Genomic DNA, 26,698 nt, shown 5'->3' with positions numbered 1-26,698 from the left:
TGCGGTGTGCACGGCCCCCCCCGGGTTGCATCGGGGAGCCCCGGGGTTTGCGCTGCGTGCGTGGCCCCCCACGGGTGTTGCATCGTGCGTGGCCCCCCGGCGGTTGCGCTCATCCCCCCGCGGCCGTGCCTGTGGGATGGGTTGTGCGGGAAGGGGGAGGCTGCACGCAAGGTGCGGAGGGGAGGGCAGCTTCGCTTTATTTCGCTTTATTTCCTCCTCCAGCGGCGTTTGCGAAAGGAGGAGCGGGGGATGGTGCAAAGCGGGGTGCTGCCCCCACCCCGGCAGCGCAAATTTTTGGGGGGGGGAAGGGGTGGCAGAGCTGAGCGGGGAGCGCAGCAATGTCCCACGGGAGCCCCTGCCCACCCTAGGGTGCCGTGGGTCTGGAAAACGCTCTGCAAAGCCGCGGGTAACCGGGTTTGTGCTTTTGCTGTCACGGGGCTGTTGCAGCCTTCAGTCGGTGCTTCGTTGCTGCAGAACTGTTTTGCTTTGCATCCCGTCGGGACATGAGCTCCTGGCCCCGCTCCTGCTGACAAGGGTACGTGGAGTCTGTGCTAAGGCGTGCGCCGATTGATCCACGCGAGACGTGGGGCAACGAAACCCAGGCGTCGCTTTGGGATGCTCTGAGCCCACCGAACCCCATGGCTGAATCCCTGCAGCCTGCCGGGGGCTGCTTCCCTGCAAGCAGGTTGATCCGACTTGGTGTTCGGGGAGGCTCCGAGCGGGTTGGGGTCTGCAGCTGGAGCCAAGCACCCCTTTGCGGCGTCTTTAGTCGGCATCATGGAGATCGGGGTGGATTTTAAGGTTGTGAAGGACTGTGTTGCCTTTCTGACCCCATGAGCAGAGCAGTCCCGAGGTTTTCTTGTGCTGGTAAAGGTTGCAATGTGATGTCGGGTAAGCGAGCCCTGAATTGGTATCGCTGCTGACCACAGCTTGGCCTTTCAGCCAAAAGACCCTTTGCAGGGTCAAAGCTGGCAGGGGAGGACAGGCATCAAGGCATTCAGAAGAGGCCGAAAAATACAGCTTTAGGTTCAGCCTAGTGTTGGGTGTGATATTGCACTGGAGAAAGCATCTGAGGTGCCCTGCATCCCTCGTGCCAGCAGCGTTTCTCATTCCAGGGCATGCAGAATTAGTGCAGCCTGTGCAACCTTTACCCGTTTCCTTTTGAGTTTGCCCTGGTTGGCACAGAGGAGTTTCTCGAAGGCGGCGCAGGGGCGAGAGGAAGAGCTTTGTGGCAGGAAAGGGAGGAGTGTGACTGCACCACGGCTGGCCACCCATCAGAGGGCTTTTTGGGTGCCTGGACTTGGCTCCGTGGGGCTTGCCCGGCTGTGGTCCCTGCCACCATGGTCCCTGCCACCGTGCTGATCCCCCTGACAGCCCCTTGGACCCCTTTGCCCATCTTTTGCTCCAGATCTGCAGCATAGCAGCACTCGGGGGGGTTAAACCTCACCCCTTTTTTCCCCGTGTGCTTCTTAAGGGTACTCAGGTTTAACGCTGCCAGCCTGGGAGGCTAGCTTAAGAGACAGGAGATGCTCTAATCCTGGCTTAACACACCAAAATGGAGATGATGGGCTGCGAGGAACACAGCCTCTCTCTCCCTAAGGGAGGTAGGAGCACTTTATTTAACCAGCATTTGAGGAAAATGTGGGGTTTGGATATAAACAACCTTTTTTTGCCCCCCTCACTGGTGGTTGCCCAAGCGAGGATGCTCCCTGAAGCTGCCGAGCGCTTATCTCCAGCTCGGCAGGTGGTTTTGGCGTACAGCGAGGTCTTACAAAACTGGGTGCAGGAGAGGTCAGGGCGATGCCTGTCCGGGGTGGGGGAGAAACCCGCCCTGCTGGAAAGGTTTGACTGCCGTTGCCTCAGCCACCAGTTTGAGGTGGACAGGGCTACTGGGAGGGCACCTTGCCTACAAGGACTTTGTTTTCTCTCCCATCTCAAAGGTTTGATGCACAAGAGCGATTCCCCTGGCGTTACTAGCAACAGCAGAGCCTGAATCCCCATATTCCATGTCCCACCTTGTAATGAGCCTGTCTCATCCTTTTGTTTCTTCCAGCCTTGGGGCGTTTTTCCAATTGTGCTCCCCCAGTGGATGCTGCCATGTCTGGGTAGGACCAGACCGCCTGGTAAAACACGTTTGCTCCGGCTGCGTGGCAGGCAGAATGGCATGTTTCTCTCCCGTTGGCTTGTGCAGACAGGTTTATGTTGGCTTGGTAGAAATGGCAGGAGAATTGACGCCATCTCATCCCAACCCCTCACTGGGTCTGGGCTTGCAGCCGACCGTGACATCTCCCATCCCCAACTAGAGCCTGAAGGCTGCTCTGAAATATCCTCCTGAGTTAAATCTTGCCCTACGTGACCCAAACGCCATTTTCCTTTCCTCCTCCCTCCTTCCTTACTTTTGCCTCATCCCGATTTTCCATGTCCCCATCTCCAAGGGCCCAGATTGACCTTGTCAACACCATCCTGTCAACCAGACAGCACCAGACCTTGCTAGCTGGAGCAGTAACCTCCTTGGGTGGACCTTCCTCTTCTTGCATGCGATCTCTAGCCTGCACATGTGGGTGGGTGGATAGATAGATAGATAGATGGATGGAGGATGCTGCTCAGGAAGCCCTGAGCATCCAACGGGGACCGTGAGCGTGGAGGGAGATCTCAAAGTCCCCTTGGGGTTTGTTTGCTTCAAGCAAGGTGCTTGTAAAAGGGCCGTGACTGCAAAGGGAGCTTGTGGAGAAGGTCTCTGGGACCAGCGTGCATCCGCTTTTGATGCGTGTGTGCTGCTGGGGAGAAAGGCTGTGTCCTGGGATGAAGTCTCAGGGCAAGGACCGGCGCTGGCGTTCGCAAATGGTCCCCAGCAAGGGCAGCTTTGCAGAGGGGTGTTCAGTGCCACGAGACACGTGGGCTCAAGGTTTCCAACTCTGCTTTCTGGCGTCAGAGGGTATGTCCTTTCCTGCTAGGACACGTGCTAGATGTCAGGGCATCCTGAGCATCTTTCTCCCCAGTTTTCCCCCCAACCTTGATAGCAGGGACGCGTGGTCATTCTCTGAAAGGTGCAAGACAGGGCACAAACTCTTCTCGGAGCCAGGCAGCTGGGACTTCAAGCAGCGTTTTGGCTGGGCAAACCTGGCATCAGTGGGGAATTGTGGCTCCACTCTTCCCTTTGCAAGCTGGGCTGGTGCATTGCTGACCCCTCCCTGAGTTTGCCACCGCTCCTGGCTGTTATCTCCCCCTTAAGCCCCCCTTTAGCAGCAGAAAGAGAAGCAAATCTCTTCCCCAGGGCTCTCCAGACAAGCTCAGGGGTAAAACCCTCCAGCTTTGGGAGCCAGAGGAGGGACAGCCAGGTGCCCCCACGCTGTGTTTGCTGACGAGTTGTGGCCGCTGCGCCGCAATTCAAACTGGTAGCGCAGCTCCATGGCGTTCTGCCCTCCCCTCCACCAGTGCCGGATTCTTCCTGGGCACGTCCGCCAGCGGGCAGGTGGTGACGGCTGTACCGATCCCATCCCAACGGGGAACGGCTCCGCTTGCGCAACCGGCGGGTTAAGGTGCGGTGAGTCAAGGCGAGAGCTCTTTCTCGCTCGCCGTGTTTTGGGGAGCAGCTGGGATGGGAGTGGGAGGTGAGAAAACCAACAGGGATGGGGATGGGGTTGTGCAAGAGCCGCAGCTCTGCAGGACAGAGCCGGTTGCAGCCGTGGTCGTGCGCTCCTCCAAAAGATTTGTTGCTTATAGGATCAAGGAAGTCGTAATAATTTTGTTGTTGCTAACAGCAGAGTTCAGGCGGAGAGGTGGGCTGTGCTTCTTGCTACGCAGCCTGGTTTGGGGAGGTACAGAAAGCTAACTGGGCTGTTTTCAGGTTGTTTCGATACTTTCCCCCTTCTGCAAACCCTGCAGACAGCGCTGGAGAAAAGCCTTTGTGCAAGGCAGCCCCTCACCCTCTCCTTTGTTCTGCTCTTTTGAAGGGCGGCACACGCTCCTTCTCGCCCTCCCGCACCCGCTCCCGGCCTCGTTTAACCTGGAATTGATGCTTTTCACAGAGTTTGACACCGGCAGCGGGGAAATCTGGCATCTCCCCTCCTCGCGGGCCCTTTGCGAGCTTCACAGCCATTCCTTTTGGCTCCTGGGAGAGCTTTTGTTTTAATAAGCCATCCATTGTGCTCATCCCCCTCCTTCCTCAACCTGGAACTTATCCCTTGGAGCGGCACCGGCTGTGTTTTGGGAGCTGGCTACTGACTGGGTCGCTTGGTGAGATGGAGACCCCATCCCTGGTAGTCATCAAAACCAAGGGATGGTTTTAATTAATTCCTTTTGTCACCTGCAGACGAGCTCTAGGGTCGGACCAGGGAGCGGCAGGAATCCAGCCAGGGTGGCTTTTCCGGCAGAGGACGGGTACATGGGCTCCCACCCGGTGTGTAAATCGTTAAGCCGGTCGGAGTGCCCTCCTGGAAATCTGAACCCAGCCCAGCCAGGAAAATTATCTGCCAGCTCCAAGGGTGGGAACTAGCTCCTGGGTTTGTGTTTGTGCTACGTGTTATCTCCCCGCTGCTGCTTTAAGATCCCGGAGTTGGACGCCGTGACTTGTAATCCGGCGTGGATTTAGGGCATAAGTGGTTCTAACTTCATGGGACAGAGGGTGATGATTAAAATCCCACCTGGGATGATTACGGCAATGCCTCCAGCGATCCCTGTCTCCCAGGCTGGTCATCGGGGTGCAGTAGAGAGTGACGTGAATCGGAGGTGCTGAGCCGCGCTGGGCATCATTAAAACTAGAAAAAGCAAATTTTTTTTTGTGGCCGCGTCCTCCATGCAGGGGGGAACACAAGGAACAAACAAGCTTGAAAAGTGGCAGGGAGAGCTCTCCCTGTACTTGACCTGGCTCTGCACCAGCCCTGCTCCCTTCCCCCGGCTGCTAAGCCGCTGTTTTTGTGCCAGCTTTTCTCCTCGGGCTCTTTTGGCATTGTTCGTGTGACCGTCACGTGCCGTGGGAGGGTGACTGGGCAGCGCTGGGGTGCCCCGTGCCCGCAGCATCCCCTTGCGTGGCAGAGGTGGCCCTGAGCGGCTCTGCCGGGAGCCAGGGTGGTTGGCAGAGGGGACACCAAGTCCAGCCGCCTTCTGGGACTGATCCGGGGATGTCATCGCTGCAGCTGGGAGCCCATCACTGTGGCATCTCCTAAATAACCCCTCAGATCAGCTCCCTTTATTTTTTGCCCTGTTCTTTGACTTTGCAGACAGCAGCAGGCTGCTGGGGAACCAGCGGCCAGGCTACGGGACGCTGCAGCGAGACGCCGATAAATCCCGCATGGTAGGTCTGAGGGTTCACCGCGGGGCGGAAGGCATGCCAGGGTTGGGTTGGCACAAAAACCATGTGTTATCTGCAACACCAGCACAAGATGGTGGTTTTCCAGCCCCAAAGCTACTTGATTGTCACCTGCCTGGTGTTAAGCCACGCCAGGAGGCTTAGGGCTTTTATCAGTTTAGGATTTAGATGCTAGATAATCTTAATTTCAGTTTATTTTATGAATAAGCATCCTGTAAAGGTGACCTCCTCTCTTCCAGGAGGTCACGGGCTACCAGACCAAGACGTGGCGGGTGGCCCTGTGCCATGCTTGCTCCGTGCTGACGGCAGGGCTGCTTCTTGTCCTTTTCCACTGGAAGCCAAGCCTGGAGGTGCAGGCAAAGTGCAAGCCCTGCGCCCTCGGCCAGGCTGACTGGGTAATCATCAGAGTAAGTCCCCAGAGGGGTCCAGGGGACCCAGGGTTCTGGGGTTGGGCTCTGCCACTGGCTTCCCAGGATGGCCCCGGGCATGTTCCTTGCTACTTGTCACCCTCCCCTCCCTAATTGTGTTTGACGTCTCCTTTCATCAAGCAATGCGCTACCTCAGAGCCAGATTATTCCAGGAATTATTATTATTCCTGGAATAATTTTGCACTTTCCCCTTCTGTAGCAGCCAGCCTGGTTTCGCATTTCTCTTTATTTATCGTCCCTGAAACCCAGCTGTCATCTGGGACGGGTGGCCGGGGACTCCCTGCCTGCCTGCGACACTGTCCCTGTTTGAAGGAGCAGGGAGGACACACGGGGAGCTTCCCTTTTCCCTCTGCTCAGACCCATGCCTGTGTTGCAGGACCGATTTGGACAGTGCTTCACCACACGTGTGCACACGGAGGCGCTGGGCGAGGGCAGGTGAGCTGGGCTCACGTCCCCGCAGAGATGCCGGCGGGCAGGGGCTTGCGTGTGCTTTTGGCTTCAAGGGAGGGGGGGTGTTTGCAGCAGCGCTGGTGGATGGGGAAGGACTGACCCTTGGTTTTCCACCCCGAGCAGCCTGGAGCATCACCCTGGGGCCAAGCTGGAGGACCGGAGGAGCAGCATCGCCATCGGCGTGTCGGATGAGGAGGAGAGCCGGGACACCATCCGGCTGCATGAGAAGGAAGAGGTAACGCTAGCGACCCTTCCCACCCACCACCCTGCAAATCCTCTCCCTTGGTGTGGGCTGCCCTCATATCCTGCTAAATACCTTATTTTTTTCTGTCCTCCTCTGCTCAGAAGAACATCTTGCGGTACTATCTCTTCGAGGGCATGCGCTACATCTGGATCGAACGGCGGCAGGCATACTGCAAAGTCAGGTATTTCTCTGTCCCCCCCTGCCACAGCAAACCTCTCTGCATCTCTCGGCTGCTCTCCTTGGCCCCTCAGCTCCCCCAAAATGGTCCTGCCCGGCTGGAAGTCACATAACCGCACTTGAGCTTTTCTCTGTGCTGCAAAGCCTTTGGAGACCATCCCTAGAGCGTTGGGCCAGAGAAGCTGTGCTGCCTCTCCCCCCAAGTTGTTGATGTTGCCTGTCTTTGTGGGCAGAGGAAACCGGGTGAAGTAGTTTGGCAGCTGCCCCATGCTGGATGGTCCTCACTGCGCTGTGCCGCTCGCAGCTCTCCGAACTGTGCCCCTTTTGTTCCCGCTCCTTGGTGCCCGCGAACTGTGTCAGAGGCTGAGGAACAAGATGCTCTCCCTTTCCTAAAGGGTGGTTTTTTTTCACCAAGAACTTGGACATGGTGTTTGTTCCACAGGGCCAGGCTCCTGCTGATTTTTGACTCTGTTTCTCTGTTTTGCTTTCCCTTCACACTTGCCAGCGTCTTGGATGAAGGTTGGACCTGTACAGATCTCCACCTCTCCCAGGCTGGGCTCGACCAGCAAGACCACAACACCAGGTAGGGATCTACCAGCTTCGTGGGACCTACCCGGGGAGCGCAGATGAGGCTTTTCCAGGGACCAGCAAATCCTGGAGCCTGGGTTTTTCTTGCGTTCAGACCTCAAAAGCAAGGACAGCTAGGTGGGCTGGATTGCCCTGGCTTGGCTTCTTCACATAATTGGACTCACATGGAGGTCTGGGCAGCATGAGGGTCCCTCGAGTTGGAAATGCAGCTTTTCCCTAGCATGCGTTTGCCTTCCCCCTTGCTTTTCTCTCCCCTTTGCAGAAGGAAGATCTATGGACCGAACCTCATCGAGGTGCCAGTCAAGTCCTACGCAAGGCTGTTGGTGGAGGAGGTGTGCATCTATGGGCTGTGCTTCAAAAGAGCAAGTTGTCCCAGGGCAGATCCTTCCCCTGCTCCGTGTCCCTTACTGCAAGTGCTTTATGGGCCCTTCCTCTCTGGTAGGGAGGAGAGGACTTTAGGAGAGGCAGCCTGGGCAGAGATCAGAGAAGGCAGAGCTGGTACAGCTGTGGACGGGACCCATCCTGCCTCTTAGCTCAGACAGGAGCATCCCCAGATAGTTGCAGAGGTGGCTGAGCATCCTCAGGAATACTGACCGTAAGCAAAGCCGGGGAAGGATGAAGGGTTTGTAAGAAGTCAGCTAGTTCATCTCCAGCCCCAGGGAAGGGCCAGCTTCTCCTCTGCATAAGCAGTTTTTCCTCAAGGAGCCTGGAGGTCTCATGATGGGCTCAAGGAAGCCCTCCCCCCAAAAAACTTCTCTCTCTGCTTGTTCCCTTCCAGGTGCTCAATCCCTTCTACATCTTCCAAGTCTTCAGCATTGTGCTGTGGGTCTGTGATGCCTATTACTACTACGCTGCCTGCATCTTCCTCATCTCTACCATCTCCTTAGGGCTGTCCCTCTATGAGACGAGGAAGGTTGGTGATGAGCTTATTTGGGACAAGCAGCTCTAGTGAAGTAGCCCATTTTCTGATGGTGTTTGACCTCTGTGCTGATGTTGAACTTCCTCTGAGCCCAGCTGGGTGAGGACAGCCCATACTCCCAATGGTGGGGCAGGTTTCCTTGTCCTTCATCTGTGGTCCCGAGCCTTTGAGACCTGCCTTACGGATGCTTTGCTGTGCTTTTTGAGCTGCCCTGGGGTGGCTGCTAACTGCTCCCTCCCTTGCAGCAAAGTGCCACACTGCAAAACATGGCCAAGATGTCGGTCGGTGTCCGAGTCCATCGCCCCAGCGGAGGTGAGTGTGATGCCCATGATGAGCGAGGGCTCCTGGCGTGAAGCTGTTTGGGATGGTGCCAGGATGATGTGTCTGAGCACGGCGCACTTTTTTCCAGAGGAGATGGTAGTGAGCTCTGCAGACTTGGTGCCAGGTGATTGCATCAGCCTCCCAACAGATGGGATGCTGGTCCCTTGCGATGCCGCGCTGCTGACGGGCGAGTGCATGGTCAACGAGAGCATGCTGACAGGTAAGAGCCACTGCACGCCTCTGCCACCCCAGCTTTTGCTTGGGATTTTGGGGGAGAGGATGAGCCTTGTATCTCAGTGGCCCTACGGCAGCCCATTCCCATCCAGGCTGGTTGGACCCTGACCCCCCAGGGTGATGAACCTCCCTCCATGGTGTTCCTTACCGCAGGGGAGAGCGTGCCGGTGATGAAAACCCCTCTCCCGGCTGGCAGCCAGGCAGCCACCACTATCTATTCCCCCGAGGAGCACAGGCGGCACACCTTGTTCTGTGGGACGCAGGTCATCCAAGCCAAGTCCTATGTGGGCAGAGAAGTGCTGGCTGTGGTGACCCGCACAGGTAATGGATTGAGGGGAAAAGCTGGGCTTAAGCTGCATCCTTCGGAGCGGTGACTTTGCACATGCTTACCTTCTGCCCCTCTCCTGCAGGGTTTTGCACAGCCAAAGGGGATCTCATCAGCTCCATCCTCTACCCTAAACCCGTGAGCTTCAAGTTCTACAAGGATGCTGTGAAGTTCGTCCTGTTCCTCGCAATCCTGGGTACGTCTGAGTGTGGAGGCACAGCCAGGAGCAGCCAAGCTCCTCTTAAATGGTTGAACCCACCCTTCACCTGCTTTGCTTTGTAACCAAGCCCATTCTCTCTCGCACACAGCTTTTATCGGCACACTGTACAGCATCCTCATCTTGGTTAAAAACCAGGTAGGGTTGTTGGAGCTGGTGAATCCTTGAGTGCAGGCTGGCACTGGGACTGTCAGCCGATGCGAGTGGAGATGGGTGAGGGCTATCAGGATGCCCACTCCTCTTCCTCCTCACCTGCCAGGTCCCCGTGGGGCAAATCATCATCCGTGCCCTCGATCTCGTCACTGTCATCGTGCCCCCAGCTCTCCCAGCTGCGATGACAGTGGGCACCATCTACGCCCAGAACAGGCTGAAGAAACAGGGCATCTTCTGCATCAGCCCTCCTCGTATCAACCTCTGCGGGAAGATCCGCCTGGTTTGCTTCGACAAGGTGAGTCTCGGGCAGTGCTGTGGGACCACAGTTTCCAGCTCAGGGGGCTGGCCTGAACCCACCACGGTCTTCCCGCAGACAGGAACCCTGACGGAGGAAGGTCTGGATGTCTGGGGGGTGGTCCCGCTGGAGAACAACTACTTCATGCCCATCGTCCACGAGCCCCGCTGCCTGCCCGCCGGTCCCTTGCTCTACTCCCTGGCCACCTGCCACACCATCTCACTGCTGCGGACACAGCCCATCGGGGATCCTGTGGACCTCAAGATGGTGGAGTCCACCGGCTGGGTAAGACAAGCAGTGGGCAAAGTTGCTTATCTGTGAAGAGTGAGGTGGCACACATTTTGCTCTGCCAGGAGCAGGGGTGTTTAAACCATCCATAGGCTGCTGTGGGGTAGGTGGGGCTTTGCCATCTCAGCATCTGCCTTGGTTTCAGCACCTGGAGATGATGGAGGAGGAGGAAGGTGAGCTGCCCGCCTTCCAGCAGTTTGGGACGAAGGTCTTGGCTGTGATGAAACCTCCGCCTGAGGAAGAACAGCCACGAGACAGGGTAGGTCCTGTGGACCAGAGTGGCTCAGGTTCCCCAAGTCACTGGGTCTGCACTCCCAAAGGTGCTTCACAGCCCCTGGAGAGGTTGTAGCTCCCAGAGAAGTTCCTGCCTGGCCCTGACACCTGCACCCTCTCCTCCACAGAAGCACCAGTCACCCGTGGGGATCCTCCGGCGTTTCCCTTTCTCCTCCTCCTTGCAGAGGATGAGCGTCCTGGTGAAGCTGCCTGGCGAAGCCTCAGCCCATGTCTACATCAAGGGTGCACCAGAGATGGTGGCCAGCCTTTGCAGGAAGGAAACAGGTACGTGCTGGGCGACAGGGGTTCACTATCACTCCCCAGCTGAGAAGCAGCCAGTCCTGCTGCTCCATCATCCGTCTGCACCCCTGCAGCTCATCCCCACAGGGAATTATCCTCGGTCATGCCACGGGGCAGTTTGCAGAGTCACAGAGCTTTGGATTAGCTCCAGCCACGTCAGGGGAAGAAAATAGGAGCCAGAAGACAGGGAAGGGGGTTGGAGTCTGGATGAGCATCCAGAACCCTTCAGTCCTTTGGGAGCTCAAGCCCTGACTGCCCTTGCTGGGTCTGTGCAGCCACGGTTCATTCAGGAGCTATTTTGACCTTGCTTTTCCCCTCGTGGCTGGCAGTGCCCGTGGATTTCTCCCAGATGCTGCGACACTACACCACGGATGGTTTCCGGGTCTTGGGTCTGGCTTGCAAACCCCTGAGCACAGTGACCACCTTTGAGGAGGCCCTGCAGCTCCCAAGGTTAGTGCCAACAACTTTTTTCTCCATTTACATCTTGTTTGCTCTGAGCATTTCATGGGATGCTTTGCTGCCCTGCAGCCTGCCCCATCCTAGCAGCCTGCAAGGAATTAAACCCTAACACATACTAAAGCAATTGCAGGCTGCCTCCCAGATGGATTTTTAGCTGTTTGTACCAATGGATCTGCTCTGCCTTGTGTTGAAGGGAGTGTTGAACGGCTCGTTGTATCCCACCAGGGACTCCGTGGAGAGCAGCCTGACCTTTCTGGGGTTCCTCGTTATGAAAAACGTCCTCAAGCCAGAGTCTGCACCCGTGATTCACCTCCTGAGGAACGCCAACATCCGCCCCGTCATGGTGACAGGTGACCCTGCAGAGGGAATGCTGGGCTCAGGGAAGAGATGGGACACGTTTGACTGTTGATGTACCAAGGGGTGAAGGGTTTCTCCACCAGAAATCAGTGGCCTGAAGCAGCTGGGAGGCATGGCAAGGACTCCTGGACCCTGGTTTTATGCATCCCTGCTACTTGTTTGCATTGCTTTGCCAGTGGGCTCACAGCAGGCGGGGTGCGGAAGGGTACAGGCTGCTTTTTCATGGATGCAGCATGAACCCACAGACACCGGGTGGGTGGCTTTAACAGCAAAGCTGCTCATGGTTTCACTGCTGATCACATAAAAGTTGATATCGCGTGAGCACCCCGAATTGCACAGCTAACGGTGGGAGACGTAGGAGTCACCTTCGGGTGTTTTGCAGCAAGGCAAGCAGCGCTGCCAGGGTTTGAAGCTGCTGCCTTTCTTTGGGGTAGGGCAGAAATGAGATTTTGGAGCTCTCCCCCAAAACACAGGAAAGCAAAGGGACCCACAACGTGCCTGTGGTGGCTGGAAGGGAGGATGCAGCAGGTCTGAACTGCTCTTCTTGGCTTGCAGCCATGCGAGACCCTGCCAGCACTGGCTAGCAAACACCGCTCGCTGTTACTCAGCCCCACCACCTCTTTCTGCTAGGAGACAACATGCTGACAGCCGTCAGTGTGGCCAAGAGCTGCCGCATGGTGGAGCCGAAAGAGCAGGTAATCTTCGTCAACGCTTCCCCGCCCAGCCATGACAAACCCGCTGCTCTGAAATTCATCCTTGCTGAGCACTCCCAGGGTGAAGAGCAGCCAGAGGTGAGTCCCGAGGCAATGTTTTGGGGGGTTTTGTACAGCCCAAACTGCCTGTCACCTTGCAGGACTCTCTTTTCCCAGCATCGTTACCCTTAGAGGCAGTTAGGGATGTGATTCTGCCCCTTGTCAAATGCCTCCTTTAGGAGAAGATAACCTGCTCCTGTTTCTCCCTGGGAGCACATCAGGTTGGAGTTGATGCTCCAAACAGCCTTGTTGGATGGAGCCAACACTGTGCTGTTCAGGTCCTGCTCTAGGCTTGGCATGGAGGGCTCAATCGCACAAGCTTTTTATCCAAAATACCATCATTTGTATGCCTGGAATTGAGGTTTAAGGGAAGCTGCTTTCTCTCCTGCTCCATGCATGTTGAGGATGCTGGTTCAGACCGTTGCCCAGGGGCTCAGCAGGGATTTGAGCACGAGTCAAAGCCCTGCTGCAGAAAAAGGAATTGTTTTCCTTGGCAGGGTCTGCACCAGCAAGACGGCTGCTTTCTCCAGCCACAGCCCTGCCACTTCGCACTGAATGGCAAATCCTTCGCCGTGGTTTGCGAGCACTTCGCCGACCTGCTGCCGAAGGTGAGTCCGACGGCAGGGAATCCTCCAGCAAGGTTGACCTCACCGGGGTTTCATGCTGCAGCCTCGCAGCTGCAAAACAAAATGCCCTGAGGGGTTTTTTTTTTTTTGCCAGTACAAGATGCCCTCTGCCCTGCCGAGCTGGGAAAGCTCAAAATAACCAGGCTCCTCCTGGGTGCTCAGGGATGCAAGGTGCTGTGATATGAACACGGAGCCTTTCTCCCTTTGCAGATCCTCATCCGAGCCACCGTGTTCGCCCGCATGTCGCCTGACCAGAAGACTCAGCTGGTGTGCAGCCTGCAAGAGCTCAAGTAAGCCCCGTCAGCCCCAAGGGATGGAGGACAGAGGAGGGCAAGGGGGTTAGTCCTCTGCCCAGAGACTTCTCTTGTGTGCCAGCGTGGTTGGCAGCTGCGAAATCACATCCCACCCTCTCCCAGATGTGGGGTGATCCTAAATACAGGGGTGTGACCTTGAAGACCCAGGGCTTTTTCCCCCGTCCTGTCATGAAATATTGGATCTCTTCTCGCCGCAGCTACTGCGTGGGGATGTGCGGGGACGGTGCCAACGACTGCGGGGCTCTGAAGGCTGCCGACGTGGGCATCTCGCTGTCAGAGGCAGAGGCATCAGTAGCCTCACCATTTACCTCCCGCGTGGCCAACATCGAGTGCGTGCCCACCGTCATCCGGTGAGCTGCCAGGAGCCTTGTGGTGGGGGATAAAAACTAGGGTGGGTGTCTCCTGAGTGTGTCTGTCCCCTCTTTGGGACAATTCATGGAAAGTGTGTTGTGGCTGGTGGGTGAATCTCTCTCTCTCTCTGCAGGGAGGGCAGGTGCTCACTGGTCACCTCCTTTGGTGTCTTTAAGTACATGGCCCTGTACAGCCTGGTGCAGTTTGTGTCCGTCCTGCTGCTCTACACAGTGAGTCCCATGGTTGCCCGAATGCATGCGATGCTCAAGGATGCCTTTGGGTCACCTTGTCCTTGCTGCATTTTAACCTGTCCCTTTCCTAGCCCCGCACTGAGAGCAGGTGATTTCTCCTTCCCAGATCAACACCAACCTGAGCGATTTCCAGTTCCTCTTCTTCGACCTGATCATCACCACCACCGTGGCGGTGCTGATGGGTCGGACCGGTCCTGCCCAGGAGCTGGGAGTGGAGCGTCCCCAAGGGGCGTTGATCAGCATCCTCGTGCTGGGCAGCCTGCTCCTCCAAACGGCTTTGCTGATCACCTTGCAAGTCCTCAGCTACTTCATCACCATCTCGCAGAGCTGGTAAGAGACCCAGCTTCATGTGGGTTTAATGATGGGAACAGCGCAGAGGATTGCAGTGAAGCCTGGGTACTTGTTCTTGGTTTTGGCCAATGCTGGCTGGCATCAAGGATGTGTCCAGCCACCTTGCAGTGGATGGCTCCCATGTGCTCACGGAGAACAAGGGCTTGGCATTTAGACCCTCTCCTTGCCTCGCTTAATCTGACCCTCTGCCTTCTCCCCTGCCTGCCTCAGGTACGTGCCGCTGAACAGCACAGTGACAGCTCCCCAAAACTTGCCCAACTACGAGAACACAGTCCTCTTCTGTGTTACGGGCTTTCAGTACCTCATCCTGGCCATCGCCATGTCCAAGGGGTACCCATTTCGGGAGCCACTCTACACCAATGGTGAGGATGATGCTGGCCACGTGGGCAAAGAGAGACATCAAACCATTCTCCTCCTCAACCCTCTTCCTTCTCGCCCTCAGTGCTATTCTTGGTAGTCCTCATCCTCCTTTTTGGCCTCATGATATGGTTGACCCTCTACCCACTGGGCTTCCCCAAAACCCTGCTGAAGCTGCAGGACATCGATGACTTGAATTTCAAGCTGCTGCTGCTGGGGATCGCTGCCCTCAACTTCTTTGCCGCCTTCGTGCTGGAGGTAGGTTGGCCCAGGGTGGGCATTGGGCGCATGAGGGGCGCATGTCATCCTCTTTGGTCTGTCTGAGTAACCCCTTTTCCAGGAGCCGTGGGCACGAAGGGAGCAGGGCTTACCTTGGCATCAGCTCTGCCCCCTCCATGGGGTCTACAGCCTCCCCAAAACCTGTTCTCCCCCCCCTTATTTGCTGCAGACCGCCCTGGACCACGGCTTGCTCAGCTGCCTCCGCAAGCTGCGCCGAAAGAAAGTGTCCAAGAAGCTTTTCAAGAGGCTGGAAAAGGAGCTGAGCCAACAGCAGCCATCCTGGCCACCCCTTAACGAACCGCTCTTTGCTACACCCAAGATGTCCATCGCTGTGAGATAGCACGTGCTGGGCTTCCTTCCTGCCTGCTCTGCAGGCCAGCGCTGCCTGCCAGACCTTGGACGCTGTCGTTTATTTATTTATCCTGGTAAATCGAGGGATGCGGTAGGCAGCGCGGCTCATCCTCCCCATGGGGAGACCCCCCAGCATCACAGCTGTGAATCTGCACGTGCCGGTCCCACAGTCCTGGCCAAGAGGAGGAGATGCTAGAGAAGTAAACTGGAGGAGAGGGTCCAGAAGAAGAGGAGAAATGGTCCAGCTCAGCTCTTCTTCCAGGACCTCTCCACTCCCGTGCTGGCCTTGGACCCATCTCCCCATGCTGAGCACCAGTACTGTTTTGTAGGGGGACACCGTCTCCCTTTTCCCTTCCTGGCTGGTCAAAACCACCAGGAAGAGGGTCCCTGATCTTCTCATGGCAAGGGCACCCACCCCAGCCTCGTGTCCCTGCTCACTGTGAAAAAAAAAAAAAAACAAACCCTCCACCTTCCCCTACGGCCACCCTAGATGTGTAGGAACTGTTTACAAACCACCCCATCCCTGGCTTGCCAAGGATGCTGCTCAATCCCCAACGCCCAGGGACCAGCCACAGGCACCCTCTCCGCTTGCGATGCTCCTGCAGAGCACTTCTGCTTTCGGACAGGTCCTTTGTAGCATTAAAAAAACCCCTGAGTCTCTTTATTTTTTAACTCTACTCCAGTGCATCGAGGTGTAAGTGCAGTCGGGAGAATGACATACGGCTTTCAGTTTCCATATGGTGCTGTCGTGAGCATTGTCTAATAAATTAACACTATTTTCTTGACTGCTTGCTTGTGCTGCCTGGCGTGGATGGAGTGCTTGGGGCAGGACAGCATTGACAGCGCGGGTGAGTATCAGATGGAGCAGGGGAGCAGGTGAAAGAGGTTTTAGGGTCACCTCATTCTCTATTTTGGCTGGAAGATGCTGTCCTCGATGCCCGAAAGCAGACAGTGAACTCAGGGACGGCACCGCTGGGATTTCAGCAGCCCAAACCAAGCATCAGCGAGTAAATAACCCCTGAGCCTGTTTCCAGCTGGAATTTCCTAGAAAATAATTGCTGGAAAAACCCAGGTGTCCTCGCCAAGACTGCAAAACCTTGCTTCTTCAACAGAGGAGAAGCCGGTAGCTGGAGATGCCGCATCCCAAAAGGGGAAGAGCCGATGCCCGGGGAGGGGGGATGCACTGTCTGCATCGCTCTCCAAGGGGTTTTTGGCCACTTCCAAGCCCGGCTCTTGGATCGAAGGCTGGTTCTTGTGGGGACTCGCCTGCATGGAAAGTCTAAACCCCTCCGAGCGCCAGCGGCGCCTCTGCCCTCCGGGAGCTGGGGATTAGATCAGGAAATGAGGCACAAGCAGAGGTAAGAGGTTTCCTGAAATCCTAGCCAAGGCTTGAGTTATTAAACCAGGCTTCCTGAGTTTAAAAAAAAAAAAAACCCACCACAACCCTTGGAGATTTTTGTCTGTGCTTGGCAATTTTAAAAGCAAAAGGTACCCAGGTGTGAGGGACCCATTTGCACCTCGGTTCCCCCCTCTCACCAGGGTGTTTTACTTGGCTGTTTTTTGCAGGGTGTTTCGGGCCTCAGGGGGTTTTGCAAAGTCCATTTAATTATTAACAGGCAGCTCCTGCCCTTAGCTAGAGGTTACCAGGACTGGAGACAAGGACAATGCTGGGGTTTGGGGCAGGCAGAAGCTTTACAGGAGCAGCTATTAGATGTGTTTGGAGTCCTTTGGATGGTTTTGTTCATCCTTCAGACTGGAAAACCAGACTTGATATGAGATGGGAGCACCTTAAAAACCCCTTTGCTTCTCCTCCTCATCTGAAACTGTGTTTTCTCCTTGTTTTTAGGGCAGTCAGACCCTCTCTTGGCTGCAGAAATGCTCATTCCTCAGCACAACAGATTGTGGGCTTGGGGCAGTGGGGGCAATCCTGTCCCATGGGTGAAAAAAGTCTGCTGTCTCCTTTCCGTTGCTCATCCCCATCCCTCTGCACGCTGCTAGCTGTCTCTGGAGAGCTTCTCCCTCCATCCCAGCCCTAGAGCACCCTCCGTTTGCTCCGTTGCTCGTTTCGAACATGCCTAAAATTTGCAGGTTTTTATCCCCCAGCGCCAGGCTTGGTGTCACTGCCGGGCTTGGGGTTTTTAGGGGAGCATCCCCAGCCTCGCCGGGATGCAGCCAGCATCCCGCGTCCTCCGGAAAGCAGCCAGCAAGCCAGGGGAAAGAGGGCCCCACGGTCAGCAATGCTGGCTCTGCTGCCACGCAGGGGCTGCAGATCTGCTCCAGCATCCTCAGCCTGGGTGGGAAAAAAGGGGATTTTTTTTTTTTTTTTTTTCTTTTCTTTATCCTGGGGTAAAGCTTTAAATCTGCTGCAGGGTTACAGCATCCTTGCTGCTCAGGGGGCAGATTGAGCGCTAATGCCGAGCTTGGAGTTAGGAGGGGTGATTGGGATCCCAGGATCCCAAATTTTGGGGGGTTTTATCTCAGTTTCCCCAAGAGCAGCCAAGATCATAGAGCAATGCCCTGGCATGATCTTTTCATCTCACCCTCCAGCAGCACAAAACCCAGCCTAAATTGTTCTGGCGTGCTTGGCGCTGCACAAAATCCTCCTCTCTCCTTGTATTTACAATCAATTTAAAATTCATCCAGCTGGGAAAAAAAAAAAAACCAAGCTAGCCCTGCCGACCATTGCATCGATATGCGCTTATTGATTTTTTTTTTTTTTTAATTATTATCATTATTTTTTTCCCCCATCAGACAGCAATTTGGGAGGAGGAAGGGGCCGGCTCAGGTGTGGCATTAGGACCCAGCGGATCCCCCATGTTGGAGGTAGGAGGTTTTTGGGGCTTTTTTTTTTTTTTTTAACTCTCATTTCGGAGTTTTTGAAAGCAGAGAGAAGAGACCAAGGCGGTGGGCAAGGGCAGAACCAGCACTAACACCCAGAGCGGTAAGGACCAGGCGAGAGAGATTCCCCCCATCCCAGCCCCCTGCATCAGGCAGGGATGCTGGGGGACCCCCCCAGCAGCAGATGGGACTGAACCCCATCTTTGGGGCTTTGCAAAGTCGCCTTAAAAACTCCCATCGGTCGGGGCAGGCGAGCTCACAAAAGCTGTTTTCAACCTTTTTAATCTCATAAAAAGAAAAGCCACCTTATTTTGGGGGGGGGCTGAAGAGCCAGCAGCCACGGGGGGGACCCAATCTTTGCAGCCTGACAGCTGTTGTAGTAGATTTTTTTAACCACTTCAAAAAGTCTAAAAATACCCTAACGTCTGAAGGAAGCTGCATTTTTTTTTTTCCATCCTGGAAAGAGACTGGAGAAAAGGGATATTTTAATGTTTATGTTTATTTTGCCCCCCCCGGGGGGGATGGGACCCTAATGAAAATGCGATGTGTGAAAACGGGGATGGGGGAAAGGAGTTTTTTACCTTTGGTTGAGGGCCAAAAAAAATTTGAATCCTTTCATATTCCCTTTGTTCTCCCACTCTCTGGCAACTGGAGAGCTTAAAAAAAAAAAAAAAAAGAAAGGAAAAAGAAAAAAAAAGCTGGGGGAGGGGGGAAAGGCTGGGGGAAGGTGGGGTTTAGCAGAATGAAAGAGAGAGACTGTGGTGTTCTTTCTTCGGGGTTGATTGTTCCCAGATGTGCAGTTGCAAAAACATCTGGCGCGGTTGGAGTCGCCGGACCCCTGCACGGAGGGGAGAGGAGCTTGTTGGGGGGGGGCACCTTGGATCCCTCCTGGGGCATCTCACTGGGTTGCTTTAGTAGTAGGAAAAGCCAAAGGTGGGGAAAGGAGGAGGAGGAGGGTGGAGGTGTCCCCATCCCCTCTTTGCAGACTTTGGGTTTAAGGAAGATGTCGCGGCGACCCTCGGCATCGCTCCCAGCTGCGTTGGAGGTGGCGGCGGGCGCTTCGGTGTTCTCCCTCGGGTGGAGAAGACATTGGCATCACCATCGCGGGAAGACGTGACCCGTCTGTCCTCGTTCTCCAGCCAAACCGTGCAAGCTCCGTCCAAGATCTCCGTGTTTGGGGGAAATTCAGGGGGAATTAGACCTCAAGAGAAGTCTTGGGCATTTGCAGGCTGTTTGGGGGTAAAAAAGGGGCTGGCAGGGCATGTTAATCTGGAGCTGTGTGGCCATGTCCTAGGGATCGCTGGAGAGACGGGAGGACGGGGTGTGATGCCTCTGGAAGTGGGCATCCATCTGCCCCGCAGCCTTGCCCCAAGCTGTCTTGGGTGGGATACGTGTACAAGGTCAGGGTGATTTGGGGCCGTGGGATGTTGGCGCCGGCATCCCATGGGATCCCAGCATCTGGAGAACCAGCAAAGGTCAGGATGGGCATCTACAGCCCCTTTCTGCCACCTCAAGGTAGCCCCAAACCCCGCCAGTCCCCTGTAGCAGCCCTGTCCTGGCCAGGACCCAGCTGCTTTCCCAAACCCAAGGTCTGCCAGCAGCCTCTAAGGCTCGATAAAGCCTCCCGGACCCCTGCCAAGCACCCGCCAAACCCAGAGCCGTGCGTTGATCTCGCTCATCCCTGCGCAATCCCCTTTATCCCAGGACATGTTTAGCCTCGGTTAAACCCGGGTCTGGGGCTTCCTTTGCCATGGGAAGCAGATGGGGCTTGTAGGGACCTGGATCTCACCGCGGTGTGGCCGTGGGTTGGTGACGGAGTGCTGCTGGGCACTTCGTTTGGGACCACCAAACTCTGACTGTCAGCTGAGCTTGGTTGTCTGATCCCAGCTTGGGTAGGGACCAACTTTCTGGCTTTCCCAAAGCTGGGAGGGGTCTGGAAGTCCGTTGTCAACATCCCCAGTAGCTGCAAGCCCAGGGATGGAGGAGGATGAGGTGCCTAGAAGATGCAACTATGGTGGTGGTGCAAGGGCATGATTGCTAGAAGATGCAATGCTTTGGTGATCCTGAGGACGTGGTGGCTAGAAGGTGCTACGCTTTGGTGATGGTGGGGATGTGGTGACTAGAAGGTGCCACGCTTTGGTGACGGTGCAGGATGTGGTCCCTAGAAAATGCAACACTACGGTGATGGTGAGGACATGGTGACTAGAAGGTGCTGTGCTTTGGTGATTTTGAGGCCATGGTGGCTAGAAGGTGCTACGCTTTGGTGGTGGTGAGGACATGGTGGCTAGAAGGTGCTACGCTTTGGTGGTGGTGAGGACATGGTCCCTAGAAAATGCAACACTATGGTGATGGCACAGGATGTGGTCACTGGATGGTGCTGTGCTTTGGTGATTTTGAAGCCATGGTGACTAGAAGGTGCAGGACTATGGGGATGGTGCAGGACATGGTCCCTAGAAGGTGCTATGCTTTGGTGATGGTGAGGCCATGGTCTCTAGAAGATGCCACGCTCTGGTGATGGTGCAGTTAGTCCCATTGACCCCACCTTCCCCAGTGTGGTCTGAAACCCAGCAGGGACCATGCTGTGCTGGGGCTGGACCCGCGTTCTCATCCTGGGTGCTGCACAGAGCTGTGGCTCAGCTGGGAGCCGGGGTGGGTGCCTCGGTGCCTCCTGGCATGGGGTGCTGATGTTCCTCCTCCACAAGGGTGAGATACCAATGGGTTCGGCTTATCTCCACCCATGCCTCAGTTTCCCTGCTTCGGCAGCAGAGCCAGGAATGCCAGGAGGGGTTTCCCATCCCTGCGGCATCTCGGTGTGCCGGGAACGCCGACGAGCTTTATCCCCAACAGCCAAACACCTTCAGTTGGGTTTTGAAGGAGTTCTTTGGGAGAATTTCTCTTTTTTTTTTTTTTTTTTCCCCCCAATTTTCCCCTGCAGCTGGCTCGGGACGAGGGGGAAGGGCAGCCGGCATCCCTGCCAGCCCGCGCCGGGGAAGGGGGCCCGTCTTACCGGCGGCACAGCCGGCCTTGGCCCGTCTCCCCGCCGGGAAAAGCAGACGCTCGACATGCAAATCGCCACTTGGAAAGCGCTGGGGAGCTGTGAGCGCCCAAGGCTGCCAAACCCCAGCGCGGGATTTTTCCTGAAAGCCATTTTTCCCTCCCCAAATCTCCACATCCCCTTGGATTTAGGGGATGCCCGAGCAAACGCAGCATTCCCCGGTGGCAGGGACCCCCAAAATAAACCCTTTGCCAAGAAACGGGGCTGAAAACCACAGGAAAGGAGCTTCCAGATCTCGAGCTCATGAGTCTGTTATCACCAGGGGGGTGTCCAGATGTCTCCCCCATGGTGGTGATTCAGACATCCCAGAATTTCTCATCCCCCATCCTGCCCGCAGGATATTTCAGGGCTTGGTCCTTGCAATTCCCCTGGGAGCACGCGGTCAGGGCAGGAAGCCCAGCCTGCCTTTTTGGGGGGGAAGTTTCTTCATTTTTTAGGGTTTGGGTTGGGGGGGGGGGTTGAGCCAGCCCCTGGGAGTGTCTCAGGCAGAGATGTGGGGGGTGTCATGTAGAAGATGGGGAATGGAGGGGTCTGGGGGTCTGTGTGTCCACACACCCCCCCACACACACTCCGCTAACCCCTCTGTGTTTCCCTCTGCCCCATCCAGACTCCTCCGGCTGCATCCCGGCCCACACTGCTCCTCCATCGCTGCTGTCAGGATGAGAGCGGTGGGGCTCTTCTTGCTGTGTCTGCCAGGTGAGTGCCCCCTCCCCGGGGGTCCCCAAGGCAAGGTGACACCCCCTTAAAGCCCAGGAGCCAGCTACCACCCACAATGATGCTTGGGTGCCTGCACCCATCTGGGACAAGCATCACCTCATCACCTGTTATGCCCCAAAATTAACCCAAAACCCCAGCGTAGTGTCGTATTTGGGCTGGGACTGGCTCTAGGTTTGGGGGGGGCACGGAGGGTGTAAGGGCACCAAGCGAGTCCCTCCTGCTTTGGGGACATTGAGGTGGCACCATGGGGTGGCTCAAAATTGGCACCTCAGGGCCGGGACGACATCCAAAAAAATTATATTTGTAACCCCCTGGGGGTCTGGCAAAGGCGGGATGGAAACGAGGAGGGAGGTGACGGACCCAAGAGCCTGGAGCCAGGAAAACTTTGGGCGAAACCAGCTCGGCACAAAGGCTAGCGAACAGATGGAAAACATTAAGCAGGCGAGGCCGAGGAAGCCTGGGGAAGGGGTGGGGGGGCAGCATGGGGGGTAGTGGGCAGAAAAGATAAGTCCCATCCCGGCACAGTTCCCGGTGATGCTTTGCTCACGGATGCTGCCTGTTGCGAGGATGCGGAAGGATGCAGCAGCTGGATGGACCACGGGGCATCACAGCGTGTCCCGGGGATGGGTCCCTGCTGTGCTTCGGGGATGGGGGGTGACCTGATTCCCCCCCCCCCCATGAAACACTCTGCCTGCGTGATCGCATCAACTCATGCACACTCGCATTTGAACCCCGTTTGGCCCCCTGGATCCGTGGCAGGATTAGTTCCCAGGGTGTCTGCAAGGGGGATGCCCTGGTCCCCTGGGGTGTCAGGAGCATCACTGGAGTCAGCTGGATGCTGACCCTTTCTCCGGGGAGGGTTGTGGTACCCGGATGCTGCAAGACATTGGGATCACCCGGGTTCATCCCCGGCTGCGACGGGATAATGGAGGAATCCTGGTGGTGCTCGTCCCCCGACGGTGAGCATCCCACTTTCCTCTCCCTCCTCTTCTCTGGGCAATGTGCCCCTGAGGACAACTATGGGATGATATTTTGGGGGACGATGTGAAGCTGGAGAGGCGGAGGCAGAGCAGGGAACCCTGAATCCCTGGGCTGGGGGTGTCTGTCCCCCTTCTGGTGATGCTTCACCCCCCAACTCTTGTCTCCCCAGCAGTGCTCCTGGTCCAGGGACAGTACAGCAGGTTTGAAGGCATCACCTACCCTGAGCCGGTACAATATTCCCAGTACGACCAGCAATCAGGTTAGAGCACCCTGAACTGGGAGAGGCTTCACGCACCTCTCTCTCCCCTCTTTTTCCTTTCTTTTTTGCTTTCTCTGGCCAAATAACACCAGTCTGATGCCTCTTTCTGCTTCAGTACTCTTTGCTCCATCCTTTTTCGCCTGCCCCTTAATTTCCAACCTCCTCCTAACACCTTGCCACCTCCCCCTTGTACACAAGCCTCTCCTTTCCCCTTCCTCGCACTGCCAATTATTTATTAAGCCTTAATTAAGCTTTAAAAAACCCTGGTGGGATGTTGCCCAAGTTCATTCCTGGGGTGGCTGGGGCATGTTTTCTGATCACTAAAACTAGCTGCAAAATTTTGGGGAGCTCATTGCTAAGTCCTGGCCCCGATAGGGTGTGTTTTCTCCCTAAAACCCATCCTCAGCCTCTGCTCCCTTTTCTGGTTTATTTCCCCAGAAATTCAGGATTACTACGACTATCACGGTAAGTGATTCCCCTGCGGGATGCCGGGGTGGGGAGGGGGTAGGTTTTTGGGGTGTGCCCGCACTGTCCCTCTCCTTGCAGATGTCACCCCCCGTGCCCCCGAGGAGCAGTTTCGGTACCAGTCCCAGCAGCAATCTCAGCAGGAAATCGTGCCGGCCCCGACCCCAGGTGGGTGGCAGCCACCAGCCCCCTCCCCACCCCAGGACTTGGGGTCTCCATCCCTCCCGTGCACCCTTAGCCTGGTTGTGCTCCCCGCTCTGGAGCAGCTTCACCGGTGCCAGCGTCAGGATGCTCCAGCCCTAAAACCCAGGGAAAGGGCAACGAGATGCTTTTGCTCCAGCCCTAAATTTGCTCTTCCTCCTCCTGCAGCTGCTGCCCCTGAGACTGAGCCCACGGAGCCAGGACCCCTCGGTGAGTGCTTATCCCCCCTTCCTCAGTCCCCGGAGGGGGTTTCATCCTCCCTTTTAGCCCAGCTAAGGTGAGGATGTGCTGCCACACTCATACCCGGGGCAAAAATTGGGGGGCAGGGAGGAAGGTGTCAAGTGGATGCTAAGTCCATCCCCGGGGCGTCAGGCCTTCCGCCATGGATTTCCCAGACCCCCATCAGAAACCAGCTGCCTTTTCTCCTTGCAGACTGCCGGGAGGAGCAGTACCCCTGCACCAGGCTCTACTCCGTGCACAAGCCCTGCAAGCAGTGCCTGAATGAGATCTGCTTTTACAGGCGAGCCGGGGGGGGGAGCTTCCCTGACACCCCCCGCCCCCCATATTTTGGGGACCCCACTCTGCTTTTGCACTAAACCCCCACCCCCATCTTTTTTTATCTCCCTCCACACACATCTAGCCTCCGACGCGTTTACGTGATCAACAAGGAGATCTGCGTCCGCACCGTGTGTGCCCACGAAGAGCTGCTGCGAGGTAAGGGAGGGGGGGAGATGCACCCCAAATTGGGGTCATCCCCATCTGGGTCACCCCCTTTTCCCAGGGAGGGGGAGGGGGGAAATCCCAACAACCAAAGTTGCTCCAGGAATCGCTCCGCAACCAGTGGACCAAACTGGGGCTGAGCCACCCCCTTGCAGCATCATGATGTCCCCATCCCAATTGGGGGGGGTCCCTCGCTGTTTTTCTGCCCCCTCATTTTTCCTACATCCACGGATTATTTCTTTCCCACTATCCCCGCAGCCGATCTCTGCCGCGACAAGTTTTCTAAGTGCGGGGTGATGGCCACCAGCGGGCTCTGCCAAACCGTTGTTGCATCCTGCGCCCGCAGCTGCGGCGGATGCTGAGCTCGAGGGGACCCCCCTTCGCCAGCCGCATCCCGGGATCCCAACCCCTTCCCATCTTCCTCTCCCGGGTACCCATCCCACTCTGGATCTTCACCGTGGTGCTAAAGAAACCGTGCATGAAAGAGCATAAAAAAAAAAAGTCCATTTTTTGTGCACATAATAATTAAAAAAAAAAGGGGGGGGGTATTATTTTTATTACTTTCCTTATTATATTGTAAAGGGGGGGCGGTGCGAGCCCCTGCCCCCCCTGTTTTCTACGTAGAGTATCCAAGAGATAAAGCGTAAGGGTCGCTGCGGCTCTCGACTCGTTTTTTGGGGGGGGATTTTCTGATTTTTGGCGATGGGGGGGGTGTTCTGATGATTTGAGCAATTCCTGGCCATCCAGCCCTGGGCAGAGGAGGGGCTGTGGGTGATGATTTTGGGGGTGTTTTAGGGTGTTTTGGGGCTTGTAAAATGTCTGGTTTGGGGGCAGTTGTGAGGGGGAAATAGCATGGCTTGGAAAGGGCTTCATTGGGGGGGGTTCTTATAGAAAGAAGTGCGGTACATAGGTGTTCACGGCAAATTTCTGAGTCTCTTATAGACAATAATGGGTGTTTTGGGGTTTGATTTTGCAGTGTTGCTTCGTTGCCCTATAGAAGAAGGTGGAGGGTGAGTCTCTGCTCGGGTCTTGCAGTGTTTAGGGCTCAGGTTCCCCTATAGAAAAGAGGGTGAAGGTTGGGCTTCGGGTCACTTATAGGAAATAGCGTGGGCTTTAGGGGTTTGGCTTGGGGAGTTTCTCCAGGTCTTGTACTAGAAATTGTGTAGTGTAGCTCTCATATAGTGTGCAGCTCATATAGGACACAGTTCTCTTATATAGTGTGCAGCTCTCATATACAGCATACAGCTCTCATATAGCTCTCAGAGCGTGTAGTTGTCGCATAGCATGCAGTTTTCTTGTATACTGTGCAGCTCTTTATATTCTGTATGCTCATATACATTGTGCAGCTCTCATATAATGTGTAGATCTCTTAACAGCATGCAACTGTCTATAGCTCTTATAGGCTCTAGTTCTCTTATGTACAGCTCTAGAGCCTGTTGCTCTCTTACATAGTGTGTAGCTTGCAGGGTGCAGGTCTTATATTTTCCAGTTTTCTTATAGAAAATAGCCTGGGGTGTTTGGCGTTGAGTTTTCTCCATCATGCTCCCCCATCCCATCCTCATGGCTGCAGGGGCACAAGGGATTTATCCTTCCCTTGGGGCTCAACCCCCACCCAATAGGCTTAAAACAAGGAGAGGGGGGCACCAGCACCCCAAAAAGATGATGCTTAAGGGCTCTGGTGCATCCCTGCAGCTCTCCTCTAAAGTGGTAGTAAGAATAATAATAATAACTATTTCTTAGTATTTATTCTTTGTTATTTATTATTATTTTTTGTTATTTATTATTTTTTATTATTGATGGACCTGAATCAATCCTGTTATCCCAATGCACATTCATTTGGGCATCCCCCCCAAAAAAAACCCTCATGGGCTGTCAGTTGGGTTTATCCACACGTAATAGTGCCGCGCTCAAAGCCACCACCTCAATGCAGGTGTTCTTTCGGCTTGGCTCAGCCCTGTAGCACCAGTAAAAACTTCAAACTCCAAAAATAGTGATATAAAAATCCCACCATTTGCTAAAAGAAAACCCCAAACCACCACCCTCAAGTAGTTTTTTGTTAGAAAAAAGGGGAAAAATTAGGATCTGGTGAGTGTCAGGGCTTGCGAGGGCTGCAGGAACATCACAGGGAAATAAATCAGCTGAGACAGGGCTCTCCTGGGGCTAAAAAAAGAGTATTTCTAAACTTTTTGTTAAAAATTGCAATAGAAAAATGGGAAAAACCACCCGTCGAGCCCCAACCTGTATCAAAAATACATGAGTGTCGTCGTTTCGTCGGTAAAGTGCGGCTTTTTGCTTGAGAAAAGGGAATGATGAGACAAAAATCAATGTGGTTTTTGAGCACAGGGATGGCTCCCCCCCCACACCCGTGCGATGAGTTGTGCCGGTCTCTGTGGGTGTTGGGGAGGGGGGTCCCTAGATGCTGGTAGGGTGACGGTGGAGCTCCTGCCCCTTCAGCAGCGCAATCTGCAAGGGGTAGGGGGGGGGGGGGGGGGAT

The 26,698-nt window shown here is 55.5% G+C and overlaps 3 protein-coding genes across 3 annotated transcripts in view; 2 read left to right on the top strand and 1 right to left on the bottom strand.

The window, feature by feature from the left end:
* Window positions 1-17,791, top strand: part of LOC104837838 (succinate dehydrogenase [ubiquinone] iron-sulfur subunit, mitochondrial) — a 30,484-nt gene extending 12,693 nt beyond the window's left edge. The window contains exons 8-35 of the mRNA XM_010577247.1: window positions 5,548-5,715; window positions 6,113-6,171; window positions 6,310-6,421; window positions 6,532-6,611; window positions 7,113-7,190; window positions 7,458-7,527; window positions 7,974-8,108; window positions 8,360-8,426; window positions 8,524-8,655; window positions 8,823-8,990; window positions 9,080-9,190; window positions 9,303-9,349; window positions 9,471-9,659; window positions 9,738-9,944; window positions 10,093-10,206; window positions 10,349-10,505; window positions 10,850-10,970; window positions 11,205-11,329; window positions 11,967-12,127; window positions 12,586-12,696; window positions 12,925-13,004; window positions 13,226-13,378; window positions 13,513-13,609; window positions 13,737-13,960; window positions 14,192-14,343; window positions 14,424-14,596; window positions 14,787-16,326; window positions 17,720-17,791. Of these exons, the coding sequence (XP_010575549.1) occupies window positions 5,548-5,715; window positions 6,113-6,171; window positions 6,310-6,421; window positions 6,532-6,611; window positions 7,113-7,190; window positions 7,458-7,527; window positions 7,974-8,108; window positions 8,360-8,426; window positions 8,524-8,655; window positions 8,823-8,990; window positions 9,080-9,190; window positions 9,303-9,349; window positions 9,471-9,659; window positions 9,738-9,944; window positions 10,093-10,206; window positions 10,349-10,505; window positions 10,850-10,970; window positions 11,205-11,329; window positions 11,967-12,127; window positions 12,586-12,696; window positions 12,925-13,004; window positions 13,226-13,378; window positions 13,513-13,609; window positions 13,737-13,960; window positions 14,192-14,343; window positions 14,424-14,596; window positions 14,787-14,957 (3,462 nt within the window). The 3' untranslated portion in view covers window positions 14,958-16,326; window positions 17,720-17,791. The remainder of the gene's footprint in view (window positions 1-5,547; window positions 5,716-6,112; window positions 6,172-6,309; window positions 6,422-6,531; window positions 6,612-7,112; window positions 7,191-7,457; window positions 7,528-7,973; window positions 8,109-8,359; window positions 8,427-8,523; window positions 8,656-8,822; window positions 8,991-9,079; window positions 9,191-9,302; window positions 9,350-9,470; window positions 9,660-9,737; window positions 9,945-10,092; window positions 10,207-10,348; window positions 10,506-10,849; window positions 10,971-11,204; window positions 11,330-11,966; window positions 12,128-12,585; window positions 12,697-12,924; window positions 13,005-13,225; window positions 13,379-13,512; window positions 13,610-13,736; window positions 13,961-14,191; window positions 14,344-14,423; window positions 14,597-14,786; window positions 16,327-17,719) is intronic.
* A 4,118-nt stretch (window positions 17,792-21,909) lies between these two features.
* On the top strand, window positions 21,910-24,732 carry MFAP2 (microfibrillar-associated protein 2). The gene is made up of 7 exons (XM_010577250.1): window positions 21,910-22,818; window positions 23,257-23,283; window positions 23,365-23,451; window positions 23,653-23,694; window positions 23,917-24,004; window positions 24,125-24,198; window positions 24,463-24,732. Exons 1-7 carry the CDS (start codon window positions 22,698-22,700, stop codon window positions 24,564-24,566), a joined length of 543 nt encoding a protein of 180 aa, XP_010575552.1. The 5' UTR covers window positions 21,910-22,697; the 3' UTR covers window positions 24,567-24,732.
* A 1,681-nt stretch (window positions 24,733-26,413) lies between these two features.
* Window positions 26,414-26,698, bottom strand: part of CROCC (ciliary rootlet coiled-coil, rootletin) — an 18,618-nt gene continuing 18,333 nt past the window's right edge. Inside the window, 1 exon segment of the mRNA XM_010577499.1 lies at window positions 26,414-26,667. Coding sequence (XP_010575801.1) covers window positions 26,617-26,667 — 51 coding nt within the window. The 3' untranslated portion in view covers window positions 26,414-26,616.

This window comes from Haliaeetus leucocephalus, unplaced genomic scaffold (genome assembly GCF_000737465.1).
Source record: "Haliaeetus leucocephalus isolate CR32 unplaced genomic scaffold, Haliaeetus_leucocephalus-4.0 Scaffold556, whole genome shotgun sequence".
Lineage (NCBI taxonomy): Eukaryota > Metazoa > Chordata > Aves > Accipitriformes > Accipitridae > Haliaeetus > Haliaeetus leucocephalus.
This window is presented reverse-complemented; position numbering and strand designations above follow the sequence as displayed.

Coding starts and splice junctions, on each gene's coding strand:
- MFAP2 (XM_010577250.1), top strand. CDS start 22,698: ATGCTTCACCCCCCAACTCTTGTCTCCCCAGCAGTGCTCCTGGTCCAG. Junction 22,819..23,256: donor CCAGTACGACCAGCAATCAG/GTTAGAGCACCC, acceptor TTATTTCCCCAG/AAATTCAGGATTACTACGAC. Junction 23,284..23,364: donor GGATTACTACGACTATCACG/GTAAGTGATTCC, acceptor CTCTCCTTGCAG/ATGTCACCCCCCGTGCCCCC.